This window comes from Cydia fagiglandana, chromosome 26 (assembly GCF_963556715.1).
Source record: "Cydia fagiglandana chromosome 26, ilCydFagi1.1, whole genome shotgun sequence".
Taxonomy (NCBI): Eukaryota; Metazoa; Arthropoda; class Insecta; order Lepidoptera; family Tortricidae; genus Cydia; species Cydia fagiglandana.
In genome coordinates, this window is record NC_085957.1 from 2,498,967 (window position 1) to 2,523,452 (window position 24,486).

Sequence of the window (24,486 nt, forward strand, 5' to 3'; positions counted from 1 at the left end):
TTGATCGATTGTCCACTGGCTAAAAAGCTAGAATCCGAGCCGTAATACGTAGTTGTTTTGACAGTTAAACGTCAAAACGTCATTGAGTAATATTGGTTCGCAACGTGCTGTGTTTTGCCGAAGCTTTTCGCAGTTTTCTTGAAATATGTGTTCCGTAGAACAAAACCCGGTATTCAGGGACCTCAGCGCTGACGACCCGGATCCGGAGGTCACGGAAATTGAGTCTCTCTGCATGAACTGCCATGCGAACGTGAGTAAACAAAAAAGTTCTAGAAAGTGCTCGTAATATATTCCAATTTTATTTATGTTTCGTGTTTATACTATTCATTGGGTAAGTGGTAGGGTCTAAAAGACTCCAAATAATAGTTTTAAGAATAAATTAAGTCGTATTTAATGGATAATCTTTATATTGTTCAAATTATATCTTTATAACCTTCATCCGGTCAATACGAAATTTTTGACGTATTATACAGAGTGTTTGGTACATCGTTTGCCAAATTTTTGACGACCGGTCTGGCCTAGTGGGTAGTGACCCTGCCTGCGAAGCCGATGGTCCTGGGTTCGAATCCCAGTAAGGGCATTTATTTGTATGATGATACAGATATTTGTTCCTGAGTCATGGGTGTTTTCTATGTATTTAAGTATTTGTATATTATATATATCGTTGTCTGAGTACACACAACACAAGCCTTCTTGAGCTTACTGTGGGACTTAGTCAATCTGTGTAAGAATGTCCTATAATATAAAAAAAATATAAAAAAAAAATTCAAGTGGCGGATAGGATAAGTCATTTGCTATCTTCTTGGGCCTAGAAATTTTTCATTTAGTGCATACATTTTTTTTCACTTCTATGACAGTTTTTCGTAAATTTCTAATTTTTACTTGCGTAGTAGTAAAAAATACCATGGCCAATTTTGTTTTTCTAGGCATGAGAAGATGGCAAATCACTCAAGCTATCTGCCGTTTTAATTTGGCAAACAATGCACCAAACACCCTGTATCTAACGCAACTTCTTTGATTTCCAATAGTAGGAAAAAAATAATTTGTGTTGATTGCTGAAACTAAAAGCAATCGCTGCTTTGCCTATGAAATTATCAATTTTGTTTGTTGTTTGAGAAAATCGCTAGTAGAATAACGTAATTAGCCATGTTGACCTTATATCTCTGTCACAGGGTGTCACACGCTTGCTGCTGACTCGGATCCCACACTACAAGAATGTGGTCATCATGTCATTCTCCTGCGAGGAGTGTGGGTACCAGAACAATGAGATCCAGCCCGGAGGGGCCTTTGCAGAGCTTGGAGTCAGGTAAACAAGTTATATATGTCACAGGGTGTCACACGCTTGCTGCTGACTCGGATCCCGTACTACAAGAATGTGGTCATCATGTCATTCTCCTGCGAGGAGTGTGGGTACCAGAACAATGAGATCCAGCCCGGGGGGGCCTTTGCAGAGCTTGGAGTCAGGTAAACAAGTTATATATGTCACAGGGTGTCACACGCTTGCTGCTGACTCGGATCCCGTACTACAAGAATGTGGTCATCATGTCATTCTCCTGCGAGGAGTGTGGGTACCAGAACAATGAGATCCAGCCCGGAGGGGCCTTTGCAGAGCTTGGAGTCAGGTAAACAAGTTATATCTGTATGTCACAGGGTGGCACACACTTGCTGCTGACTTGGATCCCGCACTACAAGAATGTGGTCATGATGTCATTCTCCTGCGAGGAGTGTGGATACCAGAACAATGAGATCCAGCCCGGGGGGGCCTTTGCAGAGCTTGGAGTCAGGTAAACAAGTTATATCTGTATGTCACAGGGTGGCACACACTTGCTGCTGACTTGGATCCCGTACTACAAGAATGTGGTCATCATGTCGTTCTCCTGCGAGGAGTGTGGTACCAGAACAATGAGATCTAGCCCGGAGGGGCCTTTGCAGAGCTTGGAGTCAGGTAAACAAGTTATATATGTCACAGGGTGTCACACGCTTGCTGCTGACTCGGATCCCGCACTACAAGAATGTGGTCATCATGTCATTCTCCTGCGAGGAGTGTGGGTACCAGAACAATGAGATCCAGCCCGGAGGGGCCTTTGCAGAGCTTGGAGTCAGGTAAACAAGTTATATCTGTATGTCACAGGGCTGGTACATAACTTAAGTGTATTAGACTCTAACCCCCTTATTCATGGGCCTGATTTAGTTAAATTACGTTTTATCCCTTTCTTACAAATACATAAGTCAAAATGACAGATAATTACAAACAATTATTAGCTAATTGGGGTTTGTAGCGTGTTTAGGAATAAGGGGGTTGACCTCTAGTAACCCACTTCACAAGAGAGAAGGGCACCACGTTGCAACTCTGTTTCATTTAACCTTTTAACCGCCAGGAATTTTTGATTGAGCGTGCTCGCTGCTCGTGTCGCCACCGACAGTAATTGTACCACGCAGAGTAAGGTTGGCATAGTTACGGGAGTTATAAATGTGCTGTAAAAACCAAATCAAATCTTTGTCTTATTTATCAGACTGTGGCGAAATGAGCTGGATATGTAATGTCTTATATATCAGACTCTGGCGGTTAAAGGGTTAATAATAATTTAATAGTTTCTTTCTATGGAAAGAAGTGCAGTCAGCGAGATATGAAGTTTTTGACTAAAAGCTTATTACCTGTATGGCCTATTCCCTGCTAAAGTGTCATTCTATGGAACTTGCTAACTATGTAAACAAACTGCTATGTTGAAATGCTGAAACATGCAGAAAGCGCTATGTGTCAGAATGATGAATTTACTAGTGACGTTTGTCTACATACTCGTAGTTAGCAAGTTCCTTAGAATTACACTTTACATTCAACATTCTATTACCATATATTTCCAGATGGAAACTCCGGGTGGAGCAGCCTGAAGACCTGAACCGCCAGGTGGTGAAGAGCGACTACACCTGCGTCAGGATACCGGAGCTGGACTTCGAGGTGCCCGCGCAGAGTCAGAAAGGAGGCAAGCTTAGAATTTTTAGACATTCTAACTAAATAATCAAATGGTCGACTGATACAAAAAAAATGGTTGTTTGTAAAGTCGGTTCACGGACAATAATTTTGCGTCATAATCATAAGTAAAAGTGGGGTGCGAAACTCCTGACTTCGGTCAAACTCGGCTCCGCTCGGCTCAGCATTGCTCCGAGCAATTATTAGGGTTGGCACCACTTGAATTCATTTTGCGTGCACGACCACAGATAAGATAATCACTTGATTTTTGACAACCCTAAATAGCCGAAAGAGATAGTGCCATATATTAGAAAGAGACAGCATGATTCGACCCTGAACCGCTGTCAAACTTCGTTTTTGTAGGAAGTTTCCTTTCTGTACGGTAGTACTATTAATTATTCTGTGACTTGACCAAACGTTACCATGGAGACCTGTCCACAACGTTACCATGAAGATCTGTCCACAACGTAACACTTTTTCATGCATGCTACCGGAGTTCATCGATTTATAAGACGTTCATCATCAGTTCGTTTTATAAAAGTTCTTCTTCTTCCTGTTAGGGGCTAAATAAGGCTCCAAAGCCTATGTATCACTGCGACCATCCATCTAATCTAATCGCCACCTACTACAAAAAACCGGGCAAGTGCGAGTCGGACTCGCGCACGAAGGGTTCCGTACCATAATGCAAAAAACGGCAAAAAAAAACAGTCTCCCATCCAAGTACTGACCCCGCCCGACGTTGAATAACTTCGGTCAAAAATTTCAACTGTCTAGCTATCACGGTTCGTGAGATACAGCCTGGTGACAGACAGACGGACAGCGGAGTCTTAGTAATAGGGTCCCGGCGGCCCTAGGGTCTGTCACCACCAGGCTGTATCTCACGAACCGTGATAGCTAGACAGTTGAAATTTTCACAGATGAATGATGATGTATTTCTGTTGCCGCTATAACAACAAATACTAAAAACAGTATAAAATAAAGATTTAAGTGGGGCTCCCATACAACAAACGTGATTTTTGACCGAAGTTAAGCAACGTCGGGCGGGGTCAGTACTTGGATGGGTCCCGTTTCACCCTTTGGGTACGGAACCCTAAAAAAGAAGTGTCGGCCCGACTAATAGGTGTCTCGGGCGTACACAGAGCAAGCTATTTCTTTGCCCAGCGTTTAAGTCTGGCGCTTCTAGCTCATTTCATATACAGATGTCGTGCATGATTGTTTTCCATCGTATTTTCTCGGAATCATGCTATGTCAGTACTTTTTTACCGAGACTGACCGAAATAGCAAGGCACGTTCGTTCGTTTCCGTGAAAATACGATGGAAAATAATTGTGCACTACATCTGTACCCACACTTGTATTTTAAGAATTTTATTATGTAGCAGTCACATAAATGACTAAAATTAATGCATTTTTTTACTAAAATATTATTTTATATCGCAGAAGTCACCACAGTGGAGGGCATCATCACCCGGGCCATAGCCGGGCTCACCCAGGACCAAACGTCTCGCAGGGCGGAGCACCCGGAGGCAGCTGCTCAGATAGACGCCTTCGTGAGCCGGCTGCAGGGCGCCCGGCAGCTCGACAAGCGGTGGACGTTAGAGCTGGAGGATGCCAGTGGTGAGTACAGAGAGAAGTCCCAGTATGCTGTCTCGCAGGGAGCACCCGGAGGCTCCTCTAATATCTTATATTGTTGATTTTTTAGCCATCCTGTATACTTCATAACCACCACCAGTCCATTCTAGAAGAGCTACGCATAAACCGCCGGCTGTCGAGTGTCGACCATATGTCAAGACCGCATCCTTGCATATTTTGGCCACCTCTCACGACGTTCTCCTGATAGCCTAGAATTGACGACTATGACGGGCAAAGTTGAGGGCCAGAGGACTCGCGGCAGACCACCCGCTAGATGGAGCGCACAAGTCACTACACCGCTGCATCTACATCTGCAGGAAGCCGTACATGGCGGGTGACAGAAGCCTATGGAAGAGACTGGTCAGCAACATTAGGGCATGATGTCACGATCCTCAGCATTGAGGGAACGACTGATGATGATGATGATACTTCATAATATAGTGTCAGTTTACCCCATGGAGTGAAACTTGTTTTGTGCAGGTAACTGCTTCGTGGAGAATCCGGAGGCCCCGCGCAAGGACCCGCGCTGCGAGCGCGTCGATTTCAAGCGCACCAAGGACCAGGACCACATGCTGGGGGTCTTCACTCGCGAGGAGGTACTGTCAAAAATAATTGAATAAGTTTTTGGCAAAAATCTAATTTTTGGTACAAGCTTTTATCGCTGACTGTACTTTTCTTACGACAGACAACTAATACTCATCGAGACAATTCTAAAAACCCCTAACACAATTAGGTTGCGTTGTTTCATCATAGAGTTCCTATGGCCACCTCCTGTCTCCATCATCAGATCAGTTTGACAGTACCATATTATTGTATTGTCATCAGAACTATATACAGCTGCCAATTTTCATGACGCTACGATCCTTGGAAGATGGTTAAAGTAGTTGCCTTAGATTCCATTACATAGTTACATACAGGCCGACCTAATAAAAGCTTGTTAAAAATTGTATTCGTTTTACAAGCTTTTCTTTTTTTACCTGCAATGTACCTAATAACAATAGGGCTTTTCAACTGTGTCAGATGTTTTAAGGGGCTCACAGATTACCAGTTCGCCGAACGTTATTAGCCTATCAGTTAAAAGCAAAAGGTGACAGTTCCATTAGACCATGTGTTTGTACAACTGACTCCATAATTCCAGGTGTCAGAAAACCCGGACCCGTCTCTCCTGACTCCGTGCGACCCATCCGAGGCCTCATACGAGCAACTGTCAGCCGACGAAATCCTGCAGTTCCCGACCAACTGCCCCGAATGCAACGCCCCGGCCACCACCAACATGAAGCTGACCAGTGAGTACCCGAAGCCCTGGCTCCATGTGTCAGGTATCACAGCCCGGAGCCATCTCTCCTGACTCCATGTGACCCGTCCAAGACTGCCAACTGATGAAGTCCTGCAGTTCCCAACCAACTGTCCCGAATGCAACGCTCTGGCCACCACCAACATGAAGGTTACCAGTGAGTACCCGGAGCCCTGGCTCCATGTGTCAAACCCCGGCCCATACCAATGTGTTTTTCGGAACTTATGTACGGAATATCATTTGATATTTACCACTAGCTTTTAAACACCAGGAAGAATGGGATAGTCTGACGGGTCTAAAGCATGCAAAGCTCTTTATGCAAGGAATAGACTCCGGCTGGAGCAAAAAGCTTTGGAAACTTAGCAAAAGACAACTCCAAATCATAACGGGGGTGTTTACTGGCCACTACGGGGTCAAAGGATTTCTGGCCAAGATGGGACACTCTGACAACACCGATTGTCGTATGTGTGGCGAAGAGGAAGAGACAGTAAGACACTTAATGTGTGAATGTCACGCCCTCGCCAGACAAAGAATGAAGGACTTTGGAGCAGGATACCTGGAACCAAAGGACTTTAAAACGCTACCCATGAGCTCCATCATCCGACACATGGATATGGTGGGAAAAGCTCTTGAGTAGTTGACGGATCTCTTCTAGGGGGTAACTGCACAAAAGATCCCTATGGGTCGAAGTGTATCCGCAAGGGCCCCCGAAAACAATAAGATAAGATAAGATACCACTAGCTTTTCGGTGAAGGAAAACATTGCGAGGAAACCTGCATACATCTGCGAAGAAATTCGAAGGTGTATGCGAAGTCTCCAATTCGCATTGGATTAGCGTGGGGACTATAGCCCAAGCCCTCTCGCGCGTGAAAGGAGACCTGTGCCCAGCAGTGGGACGTATATAGGCTGAATTTATTATTATAATCCTCTATTCATCATCCTTCTTAGGCTAGGGTTTTTATAATAAGAATATAAAAGTAAAATATAAAAACAAAAAATACATATAAACACATTATAAAAAACCTAACCTAGGGAGCAGGGCCCAAGCTGCCGGTGGTCAGGGCCGCAGAATGAGGAACCGGCGGACTATTATTATAATTATTTTAATCTAATTTGTTTCAGAGATACCACATTTCAAGGAAGTTGTCATCATGGCAACGGTGTGTGATGCTTGTGGACATCGCACGAACGAGGTAATTATTCGTGACGTGTGTTCTTCTGGGCGAGCTCGCTCCATCGCAGGCCACGTCTACGCCTCGGCTAGTCTGTGGCCATGAGTAAGCCCATTCATAATAAAAAAAAAAAAAACGTCGCACGAATAAAGGTACCTTATGGCGGTTGGCGCTTACGCTATTATTAGCGTCGCTCCAATATTATTGCGGCGCTATGCGACGTAAGCGCCAACCGCCATACATAAGGTACCTTTTGTCGTGGAACGTTTTTTTTTTTTATTATGAATGGGCTTACTACATGGCCACAGACTAGCCGAGGCGTAGACGTGACGTAAAGAAACTCCTCCTTTCGGGCTTTCTCGGCTCCGTTCGGCTCAGCATTGCTCCAAGTAACTATTAGGGTTGGCACAACTTGACAACCCTTTGCGTGCACGGCCACAGATAAGATAATGACTTGAAAGTCAACCCTAAATAGCCGAAATGGATATTGCCATACATAAGAAAGGGACAGCATGATTCGTCCCTGAATCGAAGTTTCTTTTCTGTATGGTAGTTTATTATAGATGGTCAAGCAAATCTTTTCAGTAGAAAAAGGCGGAAATTTAAAAATTGTAGGCGCGAAGGGTTATCGTCCCATAGAAAATTTGAATTGCGCGCCTTTTTCTACTGACAAGATTTGCTTGAAGTATATTACTTATTCTGTGATATTGTCAGGTGAAATCTGGGGGCGGAGTGGAGGACAAAGGAGTGAGGTTCGAGGTGCGAGTGGCCAGCAGGGATGACTTCTCCAGGGACGTACTTAAGGTAAGTCGCTGGCCTGTATCAAAAATAGGCCAAAAATTATCACATGATTTCTGGAAGACCCCTTAACAGTGTGGGCGATGGTACTAATTAGAGATGCACCGAATATCCGGTTACTATCCGGTATTCGGCCTATCCGGCCAATATTTTACTAACCGGCCGGACACCGGATAGTGACCTACTATCCGGCCGGATACCGGATAGACATTGCTTGATTTCGGAGTACACAACATGGATTTAAGAATCAGACGGTCGTAATCGTACTTGATTATTATTTTATTCATTTATTTAAACTTTCTAACTAAAACAATGTTATCATTCCACTGACTTGCACGCGCACTTATTTCGAACCTAGAAATGGGTCCGTGCGAACGTTTACTAGGAAACAGGTCAAACCATCAGAATGCGCACCTGTAAATCCGAAATGTAGGTATAGTTCCTTAGCCGAATATTCGGCGGCCGGATACCGGATATTCGGCCGATGGTCAGGCCGAATATCCGGTATCCGGTATCCGGCCAAACAACTATCCGTTGCATCTGTAGTACTAATCTACCAATTATATTTTGTAGTCAGAAACTTGCAACATGGAGATACCGGAGCTCGAGCTGGAAGTGGGGGGGCGCGCGCTGGGGGGGCGCTTCACGACGGCGGAGGGGCTGCTGCGCGCCACGCTGCAGCAGCTCGCCGACGCCCCGGGAGCCACCGGTGACGCCCCGGGCCTGCGCCCCGGCGGGATTGACAGGTGGGTGCCGTCAACCGGGGTGAGTAGGGATAGCTGGGATGAATAGGGAAAAATCATCATTCGATTGAAAATAATAGTAGTTGTATGAAAATATTTGTGTGGGTACCTAGTTATTAAGAAATTGTAAGGTAAGTCCAATGGCGGATTTGCAGTCTTTGCCGCCCTGGGCCCCAGGCCCTGTGGCCGCCCCTTTCTCAGCACCATTTCTTGTTATATTCAGCGAATTTTTCACAATTTGCTTGATAAAACTTGCCGCCCTAGACCTGGGCCTACTTGGCCTTAGAGCAAATCCGCCACTGGGTAAATCACATTTTAGACTTTGTCCCTATTCACCCCAGCCATCCCTATTCACCACGGTTAACGGTACTGGTCTTCAACGCGATCGGACCATTGAGTAATAGGTTTGAAATGACGGCCACTCTTCGATTCGTACATTGAATCAGATTAAACGTTTAATATTCTTTTCACCACACCAGCTCCGAAAAGATTACTTTGCACTTCAAAAACGGATAGAAAAGTTGCATTTTATTCACATGTGAGGCAAAGTAATCAAATACCAATTTTGAGTTGTTTTCTTATGTTTGCTGGTAGAATTGACTTTTAAATGATGATTTTGGATGAAAAATATTTAATAACATTAATTTAGATTTGATTTGGTTTGATTTTGTTTGATATTTTACATTTAATATTTGCTTCGGGTTGGTGTGGTGAAAAATTTTGTGTTTCACTCGGGGGCAAATTTTGTTTAACCCTCGTGCTTTAAAACCCTCGCAACGCTCAAGATTCCATTTTTCGAACCACTCACTACGCTCGTGGTCCAATTTTGGAATCTTTCGCTTGCTCGGGTATCAATATTAGCACGAGCGGTTAAACAACAACTTTGCCCCCTTGTAAAACAAATAACTATTGTTGGTAATACCTATATGTCGAAAGACGAATCAAAACTAGAGTTAGACTCAGAAAAATCTGCAACGATAGTTTTAAGAGTGCTATTACATTTCGGGGTTGAGCGAGTTTAGGTATTTTACGCGCTGCGGCAGGCCGTGCGAGCTCAGTATTCCGATCCCTTCTACCACACTCGCACTACAATGATGGATTAAACATTCTTGATCCTTCGCGAAGCATATTGAAACCAACCATAACAACACTAACTGTACTTAACTTATAAAGTCCTAAAACTGTTATTTGGTAAGTACGAAAATACTAAATGCAGTGCAAATGTACATAGGGGCTGTTCATAAATTACGTCATCTATTTTTGACCCCCCCCCATCCCTCAAATCATCCATAAATCATGCTTCGGATGACTCTGTTTCCTCCTACGTCATGCTACCATCATCCGATGTCCAGACCCCCCCCCCCCTCCTCCCATTTGAAACGACGTAATTTATGAATAGCCCCATACTCGTACTTATGAACGTATATTACTCGAAAGAAATTATAGGTACTCGCTTATTTACAAGAAACAAGTTACAAGAAACTGAAGATACACAGGGTCTGATGATGGAGCTGGAAGGTGGCCACGGGTACCAGTCTATCATGTAACTAAACCACTTCGTGTTTGGGCTCGTTTGATTCGTCTCAACAAGATCTTGACACTGAAGATACACAGGGTCTGATGATGGAGCTGGAAGGTAGCCACGGGTACCAGTCTCTCATGTAACTAAACAATTTCGTGTTTGGGCTCGTTTGATTCGTCTCAACAAGATCTTTGACACAAGAAAGTACTCAGGGTCAAGATCTTTGACACTAGGTGATAAACCAAACACGAAGCCCAAACACGAAGTGGTTCAGTTATGTGATAGACTGGTACCCGTCGCCACCTTCGAGCTCCATCATCAGACCCTGAGTAGTATCTTGTGTCAAAGATCTTGTTGCGACGAATCAAACGAGCCCAAACACGAAGTGGTTCAGTTACATGGTAGACTGGTACCCGTGGCCACAGTCCAGCTCCATCATCAGACCCTGAGTACTAACTTGTGTCCAAGGTCTTGTTGAGACGAATCAAACGAGCCCAAACATGAAGTGGTTCAGTTACATGATAGCAGTGTTGGCAAAAAATCAATTCGAATTGACGATTGACGAAACTAATTCTAAATCTACTGATTGAAGATTGACGATTACTAATCGTTAATTTGAATTGATCGGTCAATCCTCAATCGTCAATTCGGATTGACGATTACTTTGTATGTACCTACCTAATGTGCTTTTTATTTAGGCCATTTTTGTGAAACTGACCAAATGCGTTCAAAAGCGGTGTCTGAGTTTACCAAAGGTTCCGAAACATGTTTCCGACGGCTATATGAAGGATGTCCTTTTTGGAACATTTTCGGGACTTTCCTTGAAATTAACCGATAGCGTTCAAAATCGATATCTGAGATGCCCAAAGGTTTCGAAACTTGTTTCCGAGGGAAATACTTATTGAGAGATGTCCTTTTTTGGGACATTTCTAGAAATTACCCGATTGCGTTTAAAATCGATATCTGAGGTAAACAGAGGTTTCTAAACATTTTTTCAACTGCAATATTGAAAGGTGTCCTGTTTTGGGACATTTTAGTGACATTCTTTGAAAGTGACTGATTGCATTCAAAATCGATATCTGAGGTGCAAAATATGGTTTCAACGGCAATATTTAGATTCTACACTTTAGCCGCGTACTTACTTTACTACCTGCATTACGCCACCCTGCTGAAAAAAGGTCATTTCTCGGTATTGCCGTCAGAAACATGTTTCAAAACCTTTGGGCACCTCAGATATCGATTTTGAACGCAATCGGTTAATTGGAAGAAATGTCCCATAAATGTCCAGAAAAAAAGGAAACTCCGTCTGTATTGCCGTCGGAAACATGTTACGGAACCTTTGGAAATCGCAGACATCGTTTTAAAGTGCCAACGATCAATTTAAAAAAATGTCCTGACATGGAAGGGACATCCTTCAATACTGACGTCAGAAACATTTTTCGGGACCTATGGTCGACATCGATTACGAATATGAACGTAATTGGCCAATTTCGAAAAATGTCCCTAAAAGGGACATCAGTCAATACTGACATCAGGAACATGTTTTCGAACCTCTGGGAACCTCAGATATCGACTTTAAGTCCAGTAAGTAAGTCCCTAAAAAGGACACCTTTGAAAACTAATCTTAGGGAAGGGAAAGGGACCCTAGGTTAATCTAGATTGAGAATTGATTTAATCCGAATTGAGGATTGATGCGTTAATTCCAATTGATTCAATCGGATTGACGCGTCAATCAGAATTAAATCAAGTCGAATTGATCAACTCGGATTGACGCGTCAATTCGATTGATCAATTCGGATTGACGCGTCAATTCGATTGATCAATTCGGATTGATCAATTCGGATTGACGCGTCAATTCGATTGATCAATCCGGATTGATTTAGTTCAAATTGATGCCAACACTGCATGATAGACAGGTACCCGTCGCCACCTTCGAGCTCCATCATCAGATCCTGAGTACTATCTTGTGTCAAAGATCTTGTTGAGATGAATAAAACGTGCCTAAACACGAAGTGGTTCAGTTACATGATAGACTGGTACCCGTGGCCACCTTTCAGCTCCATAATCAAACCTTGTGTATCTTCAGTGTCAAAGATCTTGTTGAGACTAATCAAACGAGCCCAAACACGAAGTGGTTTAGTTGCATGGTTGATTGGTACCGGTGACCACCTTCCGGCTCCATCATCAGACCCTGAGTACTATCTTGTGTCAAAGATCTTGTTGAGACGAATAAAACGAACTTAAACACGAAGTGGTTTCGTTGCACGGTTGATTGGTACCGGTGACCACCTTCCGGCTCCATCATCAGACCCTGAGTACTATCTTGTGTCAAAGATCTTGTTGAGACAAATAAAACGAGCCTAAACACGAAGTGGTTTAGTTGCATGGTTGATTGGTACCGGTGACCACCTTCCGGCTCCATCATCAGACCCTGAGTACTATCTTGTGTCAAAGATCTTGTTGAGACGAATCAAACGAGCCCAAACACGAAGTGGTTTAGTTGCATGGTTGATTGGTACCGGTGACCACCTTCCGGCTCCATCATCAGACCCTGAGTACTATCTTGTGTCAAAGATCTTGTTGAGACGAATTAAACGAGCCCAAACACGAAATGGTTTAGTTGCATGGTTGATTAGTACCGGTGACCACATTCCGGCTCCATCATCAGACCCTGAGTACTATCTTGTGTCAAAGATCTTGTTGAGACGAATAAAACGAGCCTAAACACGAAGTGGTTTAGTTGCATGGTTGATTGGTACCGGTGACCACCTTCCGGCTCCATCATCAGACCCTGAGTACTATCTTCAGTCAAAGATCTTGTTGAGCCGAATCAAACGAGCCCAAACACGAAGTGGTTTAGTTGCATGGTTGATTGGTACCGGTGACCACCTTCCGGCTCCATCATCAGACCCTGAGTACTGTTTTGTGTCAAAGATCTTGTTAAGACGAAAAAAACGAGCCTAAACACGAAGTGGTTTAGTTGCATGGTTGATTGGTACCGGTGACCACCTTGCGGCTCCATCATCAGACCCTGAGTACTATCTTGTGTCAAAGATCTTGTTGAGACGAATCAAACGAGCCCAAACACGAAGTGGTTTAGTTGCATGGTTGATTGGTACCGGTGACCACCTTCCGGCTCCATCATCAGACCCTGAATACTATCTTGTGTCAAAGATCTTGTTGAGACGAATAAAACGAGCCCAAACACGAAATGGTTTAGTTGCATGGTTGATTAGTACCGGTGACCACATTCCGGCTCCATCATCAGACCCTGAGTACTATCTTGTGTCAAAGATCTTGTTGAGACGAATAAAACGAGCCTAAACACGAAGTGGTTTAGTTGCATGGTTGATTGGTACTGGTGACCACCTTCCGGCTCCATCATCAGACCCTGAGTACTATCTTAAGTCAAAGATCTTGTTGAAATGAATAAAACGAGCCTAAACACAAAGTGGTTTAGTTGCATGGTTGATTGGTACCGGTGACCACCTTCCGGCTCCATCATCAGACCCTGAGTACTATCTTGAGTCAAATAAATACATATAGAATGTCAGGTCGTTTCAAATATTTTTAGTCCTGTCCGGTAGTTTATTAAACTGTACCATTATAAATTATAATACTATAAAAACAGTGCTAGGATCAAAGTTTCTCGTTGCGGTTTACACGCACACAGTATAGCGTTTTACACGGCGCCCGCCGCACACAATGATAAAAAACCTCGTCGTCGCCGTTGAAAATGTGCGGAGCCGACCGACACACGTCCTGCCTGTACAAGCTCTGCCGCGGCACTGAGCTGGCGAGCGCGCGTCATCGGTAATATAGAGTAGTTTTCAAAAAATTGCCAAAAAATTATAGTAGAATTTCATAAACACTAATGTATACCAACAGTATAAGCAAACGTTGCAGATTGCTTGAGTATGAAAATGACTTCGATACTAAGTAGATTTTCGTAGAAATTGACACTTGTTTCGGAGAGAAAATTGAGTTCGTTTTACTTTGATTTTCTCTTTCTCAAAGGTATGTAGGAAAAATATCGTTTGATATGCCTAAAGTACAGGGTATTAGTAATACAAAATAGCCAGGTTTAGCAGAGTTAACTTCTCAACATTTCCAAATAAGAGCTTGCCGTTCAGTGCTTCACGGGGTTTTTCGGAAACGACCATCAGAAAAAAAATCATTACTAATTTAATAAGTCCTTTTTCTAATATTTACAACGATATTTAAAAAGATAAGAAGACGCTTTTACTGGAACAAGTACTCATTGTTTCTAATAATGAGCACAAAGTCCTGAATTTCGTCGACTAGTATCATCAATTTTGCATTATTTCGACTTTTCTTGTAAGAGCGCTCTTAAACGTCACACTTCTATGAAACTATGACGTATAAAAACGCTAACACTGCGTATGCTATCAAAATCGCTGCAGACTTTTCTTGGTCTAACTCTATAAAGTTTTTAAACATCTAAAATCTATGAAACTATGACGTATAAATAATGCTAACACTGCGTATGCTTTCAAAATCGATGCAGACTTTTCTTGGTCTAATGAAATGAAAATGAAATGAAATGAAATGAAAATTCTTTATTTATTTGCATAAAATATGGTATAACAAGGTGTTATTGAAAATATATTCCCGTACAGAAACATATTTTGCTGGTTAAGCATGCAAATATTATCTTGAAGCTATTAATCTAATAGGTAGGTACATTGTTAACTTAAAACTAATATTTCTATTTAATACTAGGTATTACATATCGAACAACTCACTTACAGAGTAAAACACCTGTTTTTTGAGCCAACGATACAGCTGTGCTTTAAACGGGTTTAGAGGCAGGGGTTTGATGTTTTAACTCTATGAAGTTTTTGAACATCTAAACTCTTATGCGTTGACGTGTGTATTATACGCTCATATGTATTTTCTTAAAAATTGGAAATGCAATAAGCACAAGTTAACAAAAACGGACTTTGGCAAACGCGAAACAGCCATCACTTTTTGAGCAACTGTATTTTTTATTTTTAACAGGTTCATAGCGACGATGGAGGAGGTGCTGGAGTGTAAGCGTCCAGTGACCATCATACTGGACGACCCCGCGGGCAACTCCTACGTGCAGAGCCTCTCGGACGACGGCCAGCCCGACGAAGGTACTCCACATTATTGCTCAACATCATAGCGACGATGGACGTGCTGGAGTGCAAGCGTCCAGTGACCATCATACTGGACGACCCCGCGGGCAACTCCTACGTGCAGAGCCTCTCGGACGACGGCCAGCCCGACGAAGGTACTCCATATTGTTCAACATCATAGCGACGATGGACGTGCTGGAGTGCAAGCGTCCAGCGACCATCATACTGGACGACCCCGCGGGCAACTCCTACGTGCAGAGCCTCTCGGACGACGGCCAGCCCGACGAAGGTACTTCAGATTATTGTTCAACATCATAGCGACGATGGACGTGCTGGAGTGCAAGCGTCCAGTGACCATCATACTGGACGACCCCGCGGGCAACTCCTACGTGCAGAGCCTCTCGGACGACGGCCAGCCCGACGAAGGTACTTCACATTATTGTTCAACATCATAGCGACGATGGACGTGCTGGAGGGCAAGCGTCCTGCGACCATCATACTGGACGACCCCGCGGGCAACTCCTACGTGCAGAGCCTCTCGGACGACGGCCAGCCCGACGAAGGTACTTCACATTATTGTTCAACATCATAGCGACGATGGACGTGCTGGAGTGCAAGAGTCCAGTGACCATCATACTGGACGACCCCGCGGGCAACTCCTACGTGCAGAGCCTCTCGGACGACGGCCAGCCCGACGAAGGTACTCCATATTGTTCAACATCATAGCGACGATGGACGTGCTGGAGTGCAAGCGCCCAGTAACCATCATACTGGACGACCCCGCGGGCAACTCATACGTGCAGAGCCTCTCGGACGACGGCCAGCCCGACGAAGGTACTCCACATTATTGTTCAACATTATAGCGACGATGGACGTGCTGGAGTGCAAGCGTCCAGTAACCATCATACTGGACGACCCCGCGGGCAACTCCTACGTGCAGAGCCTCTCGGACGACGGCCAGCCCGACGAAGGTACTTCAGATTATTGTTCAACATCATAGCGACGATGGACGTGCTGGAGGGCAAGCGTCCAGTGACCATCATACTGGACGACCCCGCGGGCAACTCCTACGTGCAGAGCCTCTCGGACGACGGCCAGCCCGACGAAGGTACTCCATATTATTGTTCAACATTATAGCGACTAAATTTGGTATGCAGATAAATTGAGGCCTGGGGAAGGATATACAGGGCGTCCCACAGCTATGCCACATGGAGGGAAAGTACCCTGAATATTGTAGATGGAACATTTTACTGAAAGAAGACATTATTTTAATTTTAAAAACAATTTAAACTGCATTCATGATTTTTAAATAATTACATGGTTGAACCGGGAATCGAACCCGCTACACGAGAAAAAATAAAACACCCTGTAGCTTTTTCATCCCGATCGAAAGGCTTCATCATAAGGATTATTTTTTGCTAACATAGTGTCAGAAACTAAAGGAAGACCATGAATTTTAACATTTGATGTGAAATTTAGCGAAATAATCAAAAGAGAGCGGCTTTGTATTCAACAGAATGACACTCATTTTGAGCATTTGATAAATTAAATTGGTTAATTTGAATTAAAAATGTTAAAATTCATGGGTTTCTTTTTATTACCGACACTATGTTATTTAGCAAAAAATAATCCTTATGATGAAGCCTTTCGATCGGTATGAAAAAGCCACAGGATGTTTTTTTTTTCCGTGTAGCGGGTTCGATTCCCGGTTCAACCATGTAATTATTTAAAAATCTATGAATGCAGTTTAAATTGTTTTTTAAATTAAAATAATGTCTTCTTTCAGCAAAATGTTCTATCTACAATATTCAGGGTACTTACTAGACATGCGCGAAACAGTGCTTCGAAAAGTGATGCTATATCACATCACTTTTCCGAACACGTAATGGTACACTGAGATATCACATCACTCATCACTCGAAACATGACCCGAACGTGAAACAGCGCGCGGGCGCGCGCGAGATGGCCACATTACAGTTATCTCCTCAATTACGCAGCGCATCCACGGCACTCTAGTGATTCTATGGCGTCTCGGATCCGTATCGGCGATCGATCTATTTATTACGCGTTGCGTTTTGTCACCGCTATGCGTAAGATTTTTTGTTAATTCTTAAAAATTGTAAATAATGTAATTAATTACTAATTATGTATGTAAGATTCGGAGGTAGATATTCAAATTGATTTCCCTTCATACTTTACCAAAACAAAATGGAATTCCAGGCTTAGGACTGGCAAACTTCGATGATTATTTAATTATTTTAGAATTATGAATTAAAAGTAGAATATACGTATATTATATACGTAAACTAAATGTGAAGTTTGCGACTACTTAAACGCACAGCGGCGATCGGCCGAGCGGACCGATCCGTATTATTCCGAAGATAGCCGAAAGCATCGCAGAGCGAGAGCGACCGAGCGCTGAGAGCGAGTGCGAGTGAGATAACAAAGCAATCATGGCATGACGAACAAACATGACACTATCACAAGTGGCATTACACATTACGCGCTCTGTGAGTAGACTTTAACTGACCATTCATATCGGCGCGTCAACCTAAGTGGAATTGAATCCATTTCGCGCGCTTCGGCCGGTCGTTGGCGGTCGCGCGCTCGGCGCTCGGCTCGCGTGATGCGTAATGTTTGAAGTAATGGTTGATTTCTCGGAGTGACGAGTAATGGCATATTACGTGTTCGAGAGATATCTCATTTGTGATATTACGAGCATTACTTACACATGTCTAGTACTTACCCTCCATGTGGCATAGCTGTGGGACGCCCTGTATACATAGTTTTTATTATAATCTTAAAAAACGTAAGATTAGTTACTAAGATACTACGTTAGATACTAAGTTAATTGTAGTTTAATTATATATAAAAATAAACAGTTATTTTTTTTAATAACTGAATTATCATCATCATTCCACGCAAACGAGGTCGCAGACAGAAGCTAGTAATAAATAAGTACATAAATCTATATTTTATTATGTAATATTATAAATGCGTATGTTACTTCTATGCGCTTAAAGGACTAAACCGAATTAGATACAATTTGGTATGTAGATAGTTTGTGGCTCAATCATCATCATCCCACGCTGACGTCCTCGCGGGCAAGAAATAGCTTCATTTTTTTTAAATAGCCTGTTATAGTGTCCCACTGCTGGGCTTTTGCCCCTCCTGCCAGTTATTTTTCCGGCCAGTTATTAATAAAGGTGTCTAAGTCGTCCCGCCATCTCCATAAAAAAAAAACCGGGTAAGTGCGAGTCGGACTCGCGCACGAAGGGTTCCGTACCATCATGCAAAAAAAAACGAAAAAAAAAGCAAAAAATACGGTCACCCATCCAAGTACTGACCACTCCCGACGTTGCTTAACTTTGGTCAAAAATCACGTTTGTTGTATGGGAGCCCCATTTAAATCTTTATTTTATTCTGTTTTTAGTATTTGTTGTTGTAGCGGCAACAGAAATACACCATCTGTGAAAATTTCAACTGTCTAGCTATCACGGTTCGTGAGATACAGCTTGGTGACAGACGGACGGACGTACGGACGGACAGCGAAGTCTTAGTAATAGGGTCCCGTTTTACCCTTTGGGTACGGAACCCTAATTATGTTATTAAAAAAATGATTCTTTTTTTTATAAGCCGTTGTTCCCGGCAGGCCTCAAGATCGTCCACTACGAGCGGTCGCACGCGCAGAACGAGGAGCTCGGCCTCAACGACATGAAGACGGAGGGATACGAGGACAGCTAGACATGTTGCTTACCTATATATATATGTATATTACAATGATTTATAAACCCATTTTGAGAATTTAAAATGTTTTTTTTTTCTAATTTTAAAATACATAGGTTAGAAGTTACGAGTATTTAAGAAAATAGAAAAAAAAAGATTAACCCCCCCCCCTTTTATCACCGAAACTACTGGATCACAAATTTCGAAAAAGATACACAAAACCTATTAGAAATGTGCAGACAAGCGTGAGTCTTAATGTACGGAACCCTTAGAACGCGAGTCCGACTCGCTCTTAGGCCCCCCCCCCCCACATCTGGCGTCTTTCGAGCGTCGGCGTCTACAATTCTGTGGCCGCTGCTCGACGTAACGTCGACGCAACTGCGCAGCGACGTCATTTTCCATAGCGCTGACCAGACGCCGACAGCGCCGACGCTCGAAAGACGCTAGATGTGGGGGGGGCCCTTAGCCTTAGGGTTTTTTTTTGCGTTAGAACCCGTTGTGTACCCGGCAGGCCTCAAGATCGTCCACTACGAGCGGTCGCACGCGCAGAACGAGGAGCTCGGCCTCAACGACATGAAGACGGAGGGATACGAGGACAGCTAGACATCTCGCTTAAAGTGTAATTCTATAGAACTTGCTAACTATGTAAACAAACCGCCATATTGAAACTGTCACTGAATGATCATTTAAGTACGGCGGTTTGTTTACATAGTTAGCAAGTTCCATAGAATGACACTTTAGCAATAAATATGTATATTACAATGTGTCGATTCTTTATTTATTTAACCTTTATTGCACAAAAGAAAACCTTACAAAAGAAATTCAAGATGGCGGCCTTTTTTACAATTTTGACGGAACGAGCCACAATTGACCACAGACAACAGTTTACCTAGCTTGCCAAAAAAGAGTCGAAATTAAAAAGTGGCAACACTGTAGTGTCGTCCCGTTTTCTTATATAAATTAGTGAAAGGGACTTTTTAATTTCTACTCTTTTTTTGCCAAGCTGTACACTGCATGTGTACAGCAAACCTACACTAAGGAAATGTTTTTTTCACCACACCAGCTCAGAAAGGCTTACTTTGCACTTCAAAAACTGATAGCAAATTTGCATTTTATTCACATGTGAGGCAAAGTAATCAAATGCAAATTTTGAGTTGTTTTCTTACGTTTGCTGGTTGAATTGGCTTTTAAATGTTGACTTTGGATAATAAATATTTAATAACATTCATTTGGATTTCATTTGGTTATATTATGTTTGATATTTTACATTTAATATTTCCTTCGGGTTGGTGTGGTGAATAATTTTGTGTTTCACTCGGGAACAAATTTTGTTTAACCTTCGTGCTTTGAAACCCTCGCAACGCTCAAGATTCAATTTTTCGAACCACTCGCTACGCTCGTGGTTCAATTTTGGAACCTTTCGCTTGCTCGGGCATTAATATTAGCACGAACGGTTAAACAACAACTTTACCCCCTTGTAAAACAAATAACTATTGGTAAGTAAGGTTAACAAGAAGAAATTATCAATTATATTTAACTATTTATCACATAAGTTTCAACAAGATCTTTGTTAATGATTATGATTTCACGTTTTGGTTTTTACTTTATAAAATAATCAAAATAACGATTTGCAAATAAGAACTACTCAACATAAAATATACCTAATAATTATCCTTATCGTTACAAAAAAATATATTCTACATTCAGTCTTACTTCTTACGGTAAAAGGAACAATGTTATTAACTAATGATGAGCGGGTGCGTCGCAAGACCAGCGCGCGCGTCCTCTCCCGTCGAAGTCTGCTGGCTTAGCCCTCATTCGCACGAGCGTTTTTTCAACGCGCGTTAAATAAGCGCTTGAATCCGTCCACAAGCTAAATTCGATTAACGTAAAATGTTACAGGCTCGGTTCTCATATAAATCGACGAACTCTTTTCTTCTATTATGAACAAGGCGGTACTCATTAATACGAAAATTATGAAGAAGGCAGCAGTTACATATAATTTAGGTAAGTACATATATCTATCGATTATACACATGTATTCGGCGTACTATCAGCGTGGCACCTGTAAAATTTGATTTTGCCGCCTTTTTCTTGTGACACAATTGACTGGCCACACTCTATGAAACATTTACTTATGTTTTAATTCTTTAATACTTTTTCCGACAGCCAAAGATGAAAAAATATGTTCCCAAGCCCTGGTATTGGGCGATACGAGATTTTTAAGGGTTTTAAGACCATAATTTACTTTGACGTCCGAAAGTAAAGTAACCACATTTTTTTAGGGTTCCGTACCCAAATGGACCCTATTACTAAGACTTCGCTGTCCGTCCGTCCGTCTGTCTGTCACCAGGCTGTATCTCACGAACCGTGATAGATAGACAGTTGAAATTTTCACAGATGATGTATTTCTGTTGCCGCTATAGCAACAAATACCAAAAACAGAATAAAATAAAGATTTAAATGGGGCTCCCATACAACAAACGTGATTTTTGACCAAAGTTAAGCAACGTCGGGAGTGGTCAGTACTTGGATGGGTGACCGTTTTTTTTACTTTTTTTGTTTTTTTTTTTTTGCATTATGGTACGGAACCCTTCGTGCGCGAGTCCGACTCGCACTTGCCCGGTTTTTTTGTTGTTTGTGTCTTGCCTCACTGAATATGGCGGTTCAACGAGTAAGGGATCTTTGTCACTACTGCCGCTAGACTCAATCAATTCACTTTCTTCTTCTTCCCTAATATTCACTTGGAGTATTTCCTTAGTCTGCTTTTTTTGTAGTAATATGCGCTCGAATTTTCACGCCATTTCTCTCTTTGTTTCTGCTGTTCATTTATACTTTTATCTTTTATAGATACCACACGCTTCTCTTTCTTTCTTTTTGCATAGTTTTCTTTTTGTTGTTCTTTTCTCAGTGCACTTAGTTTAGAATCTTTTTTTATTTTTTCATGACGTATTCGGCTAGCTCTTCTTTTGGCTTCTAAAATTTCTTCCCTGGTTTTATTTCGCGATTTTGATGTTTCCATAGCCTACAACAACATATGTATATACTTAGTGAGTTATATTCAAAAAATATAAAATTGTGAAATTTTTAAAATATCAAAATGATACCAAACTTGCTCTAGTAGCCACCAGGACCAGAATAGATTTTTTTAAAGATGACGAGTGGCGGCCATCTTTGTACCCCGCCCTCCCCGACTAGACGCACGCTTCTTATTGCCTCCTAGGCTAGAAATGCTTAGAATTACTCAAAGATCATATGTGATGAAGCTCATAGCTTAATAAAATTTTTTTGGGTCATGTATGGGAGCGTCGACAAAATGAAACCGCTCGAAAGCGCGTCCTCTCACATTGAAACTACTCTGCGTACTAGGTATTCGATTTTTGGCGTGGTTCGCGGGGGAGCGGGAAGTGAGGTCTCTCTAAGGTCATGGAGCGTATAATCAACGCAAAGCTCCTGAGATACCTAGAAGAACACGATCTGATCAGCGACCGCCAATATGGTTTTCGCCACGGTCGCTCGTCTGGTGATCTTCTAGTGTATCTCACACACCGCTGGGCTTCGGCCATTGAGAGTCAAGGTGAGGCATTGGCAGTAAGCCTAGATATAGCGAAGGCGTTCGATCGGGTCTGGCATCGGGGTCTCTTGTCGAAGTTACCATCTTATGGATTGCCGGAGGGACTATGCAAATGGATCGCTAGCTTTTTGTCCGGCAGACGCATACGAGCCGTAGTAGACGGAAGCTGCTCCGATAGCATGGACATTAACGCTGGCGTTCCGCAAGGTTCTGTGCTATCCCCTACGCTGTTTTTGCTGCACATCAATGACATGTTGTCTATCGATGACATTCATTGCTATGCAGACGACAGTACTGGGGATGCCTTTTACACAGGCCGTGCCAATATCCCTCGCTCTGTGGTGCTGGAGAGTCGTGAAAAGCTTGTGTCAGACATTGAGAGCACTCTATCCAGAGTTTCGGTGTGGGGCCGGGACAATTTAGTGCGATTCAACCCCACCAAGACACAAGTTTGTGCGTTCACTGCTAAGAAAACCCCATTCACTGTGGTCCCACAGTTCCAAGGCACAGCCCTTACCATGTCAGGGAGTATTGGGATCCTCGGTGTTGACATCTCCAGTGACGTCCAATTCGGCAGCCACCTGGAAGGTAAGGCTGCGCTGGCATCCAAAAAACTCGGTGTGCTCAATAAAGCGAGGCGATACTTTACTCCGGGGCAAAGACTGCTGCTTTATAAATCGCAAGTCAGACCCCATATGGAGTACTGCTGTCACCTTTGGGCAGGAGCACCTGGATGCCAGCTTGGACCCTTCGACTCAGTCCAAAGGCGCGCTGTGCGAATCGTCGATGATCCCAAACTCACAAGCGGTATTGAACCTTTAAGTCTAAGGAGAGACTTTGCCTCCTTGTGTGTGTTCTACCGCTTGTACAATGGGTTGTGCTCTGAGGAACTATTTGACATGATGCCAACGGCCGCTTTCTATCACCGCACCGCTCGCCGTCGGCAGGGTGTTCATCCTCACACCCTAGAACCTAAATGGTCGCGTACTGTGCGATTTAAGAGGAATTTCCTCCCGCGGACGCTCCGGCTGTGGAATGAGCTCCCTCCCGAGGTTTTCCCGAGGGTCTACAGTATGGGGTTCTTCAAAAAAGGAGTGTACAGGTTTTTAAAAGGTCGGCAACGCGCATGTAACACCTCTGGAGTTGCAGGCGTTCATAGGCTACGGTGACTGCTTACCATCAGGCGGGCCGTATGCTTGTTTGCCACCGATGTGGTATAAAAAAAAAAAAAGTGAGCGAGCGGGACCGCAGATATAAAATCCATGAGTATGAGCAAGACAGTTGAATCGTAGCGGGGCAGAGGGGCATCGGTGTTTTTGACTCGGTTAGGATTTCCCATCACTAAACGTCACAGTAGGTGGTAAAAAGTCGGCACGCTTGGTTTCGATATAAATCGACGAACTCTTTTCTTCTATCTCGATTATTGTTCTGTGCATCAAAACAATCAAAACATGTCAGGGTGTGAATAAGACATAGAGGTACAATAATATAGAGATGACACGGGGGAGGGGCCAAACGACCGAACGAGATGCACCTATGGAAATTTCAGTAGGAGTAGCAGAGAAAGCGGTATTATTGCTTGTCCTTGTCACAGTCTCACTTTTTGAAAGAAAGAAAGAAAGAAAGAAAGAAAATACATTTATTGTTTGTTCCCCACCAAAAATTTGGTATGGTTTATGGTGGGCAACAAATAACCCGACCGAATTGCGTAGATTGTTTTTGGTATGTTGTCAGGAATGTTAAAAGGTGTTTTTAATATTGTCGCTTTGCGTATGTTTTGTCCCTCACAGAGGCACGCGCATAGCTCATCTATGTAATACTAGGTCAATGGAATAAGGTAAGTAAATAATATGTGTAACTGATAGCGTTTTCTGCAAACTATTGCCATCTTGACTAGACCCTCAGTTGTAGCAAGTAACGCACCGCGAGGCCGACG

General features: G+C 43.0%; 1 protein-coding gene across 2 annotated transcripts; it reads left to right on the forward strand.

Moving 5' to 3' along the window:
• Positions 1-84: 84 nt before the first annotated feature.
• LOC134677681 (zinc finger protein ZPR1) lies at positions 85-19,011 on the forward strand. 2 transcript variants are annotated; one of them, XM_063536144.1, is made up of 11 exons: positions 85-250; positions 1,173-1,306; positions 2,863-2,981; positions 4,407-4,583; positions 5,079-5,194; positions 5,737-5,884; positions 7,015-7,085; positions 7,779-7,868; positions 8,436-8,608; positions 15,150-15,268; positions 18,903-19,011. In XM_063536144.1, exons 1-11 carry the CDS (start codon positions 146-148, stop codon positions 18,992-18,994), a joined length of 1,344 nt encoding a protein of 447 aa, XP_063392214.1. In that variant the 5' UTR covers positions 85-145; the 3' UTR covers positions 18,995-19,011. The 2 variants fall into 2 exon arrangements, with proteins under 2 accessions (XP_063392214.1, XP_063392213.1); XM_063536143.1 differs by lacking the exons at positions 85-250; positions 1,173-1,306; positions 18,903-19,011 and adding an exon at positions 1,968-2,103 and having other exon boundaries at positions 15,150-15,312.
• Positions 19,012-24,486: the final 5,475 nt, after the last annotated feature.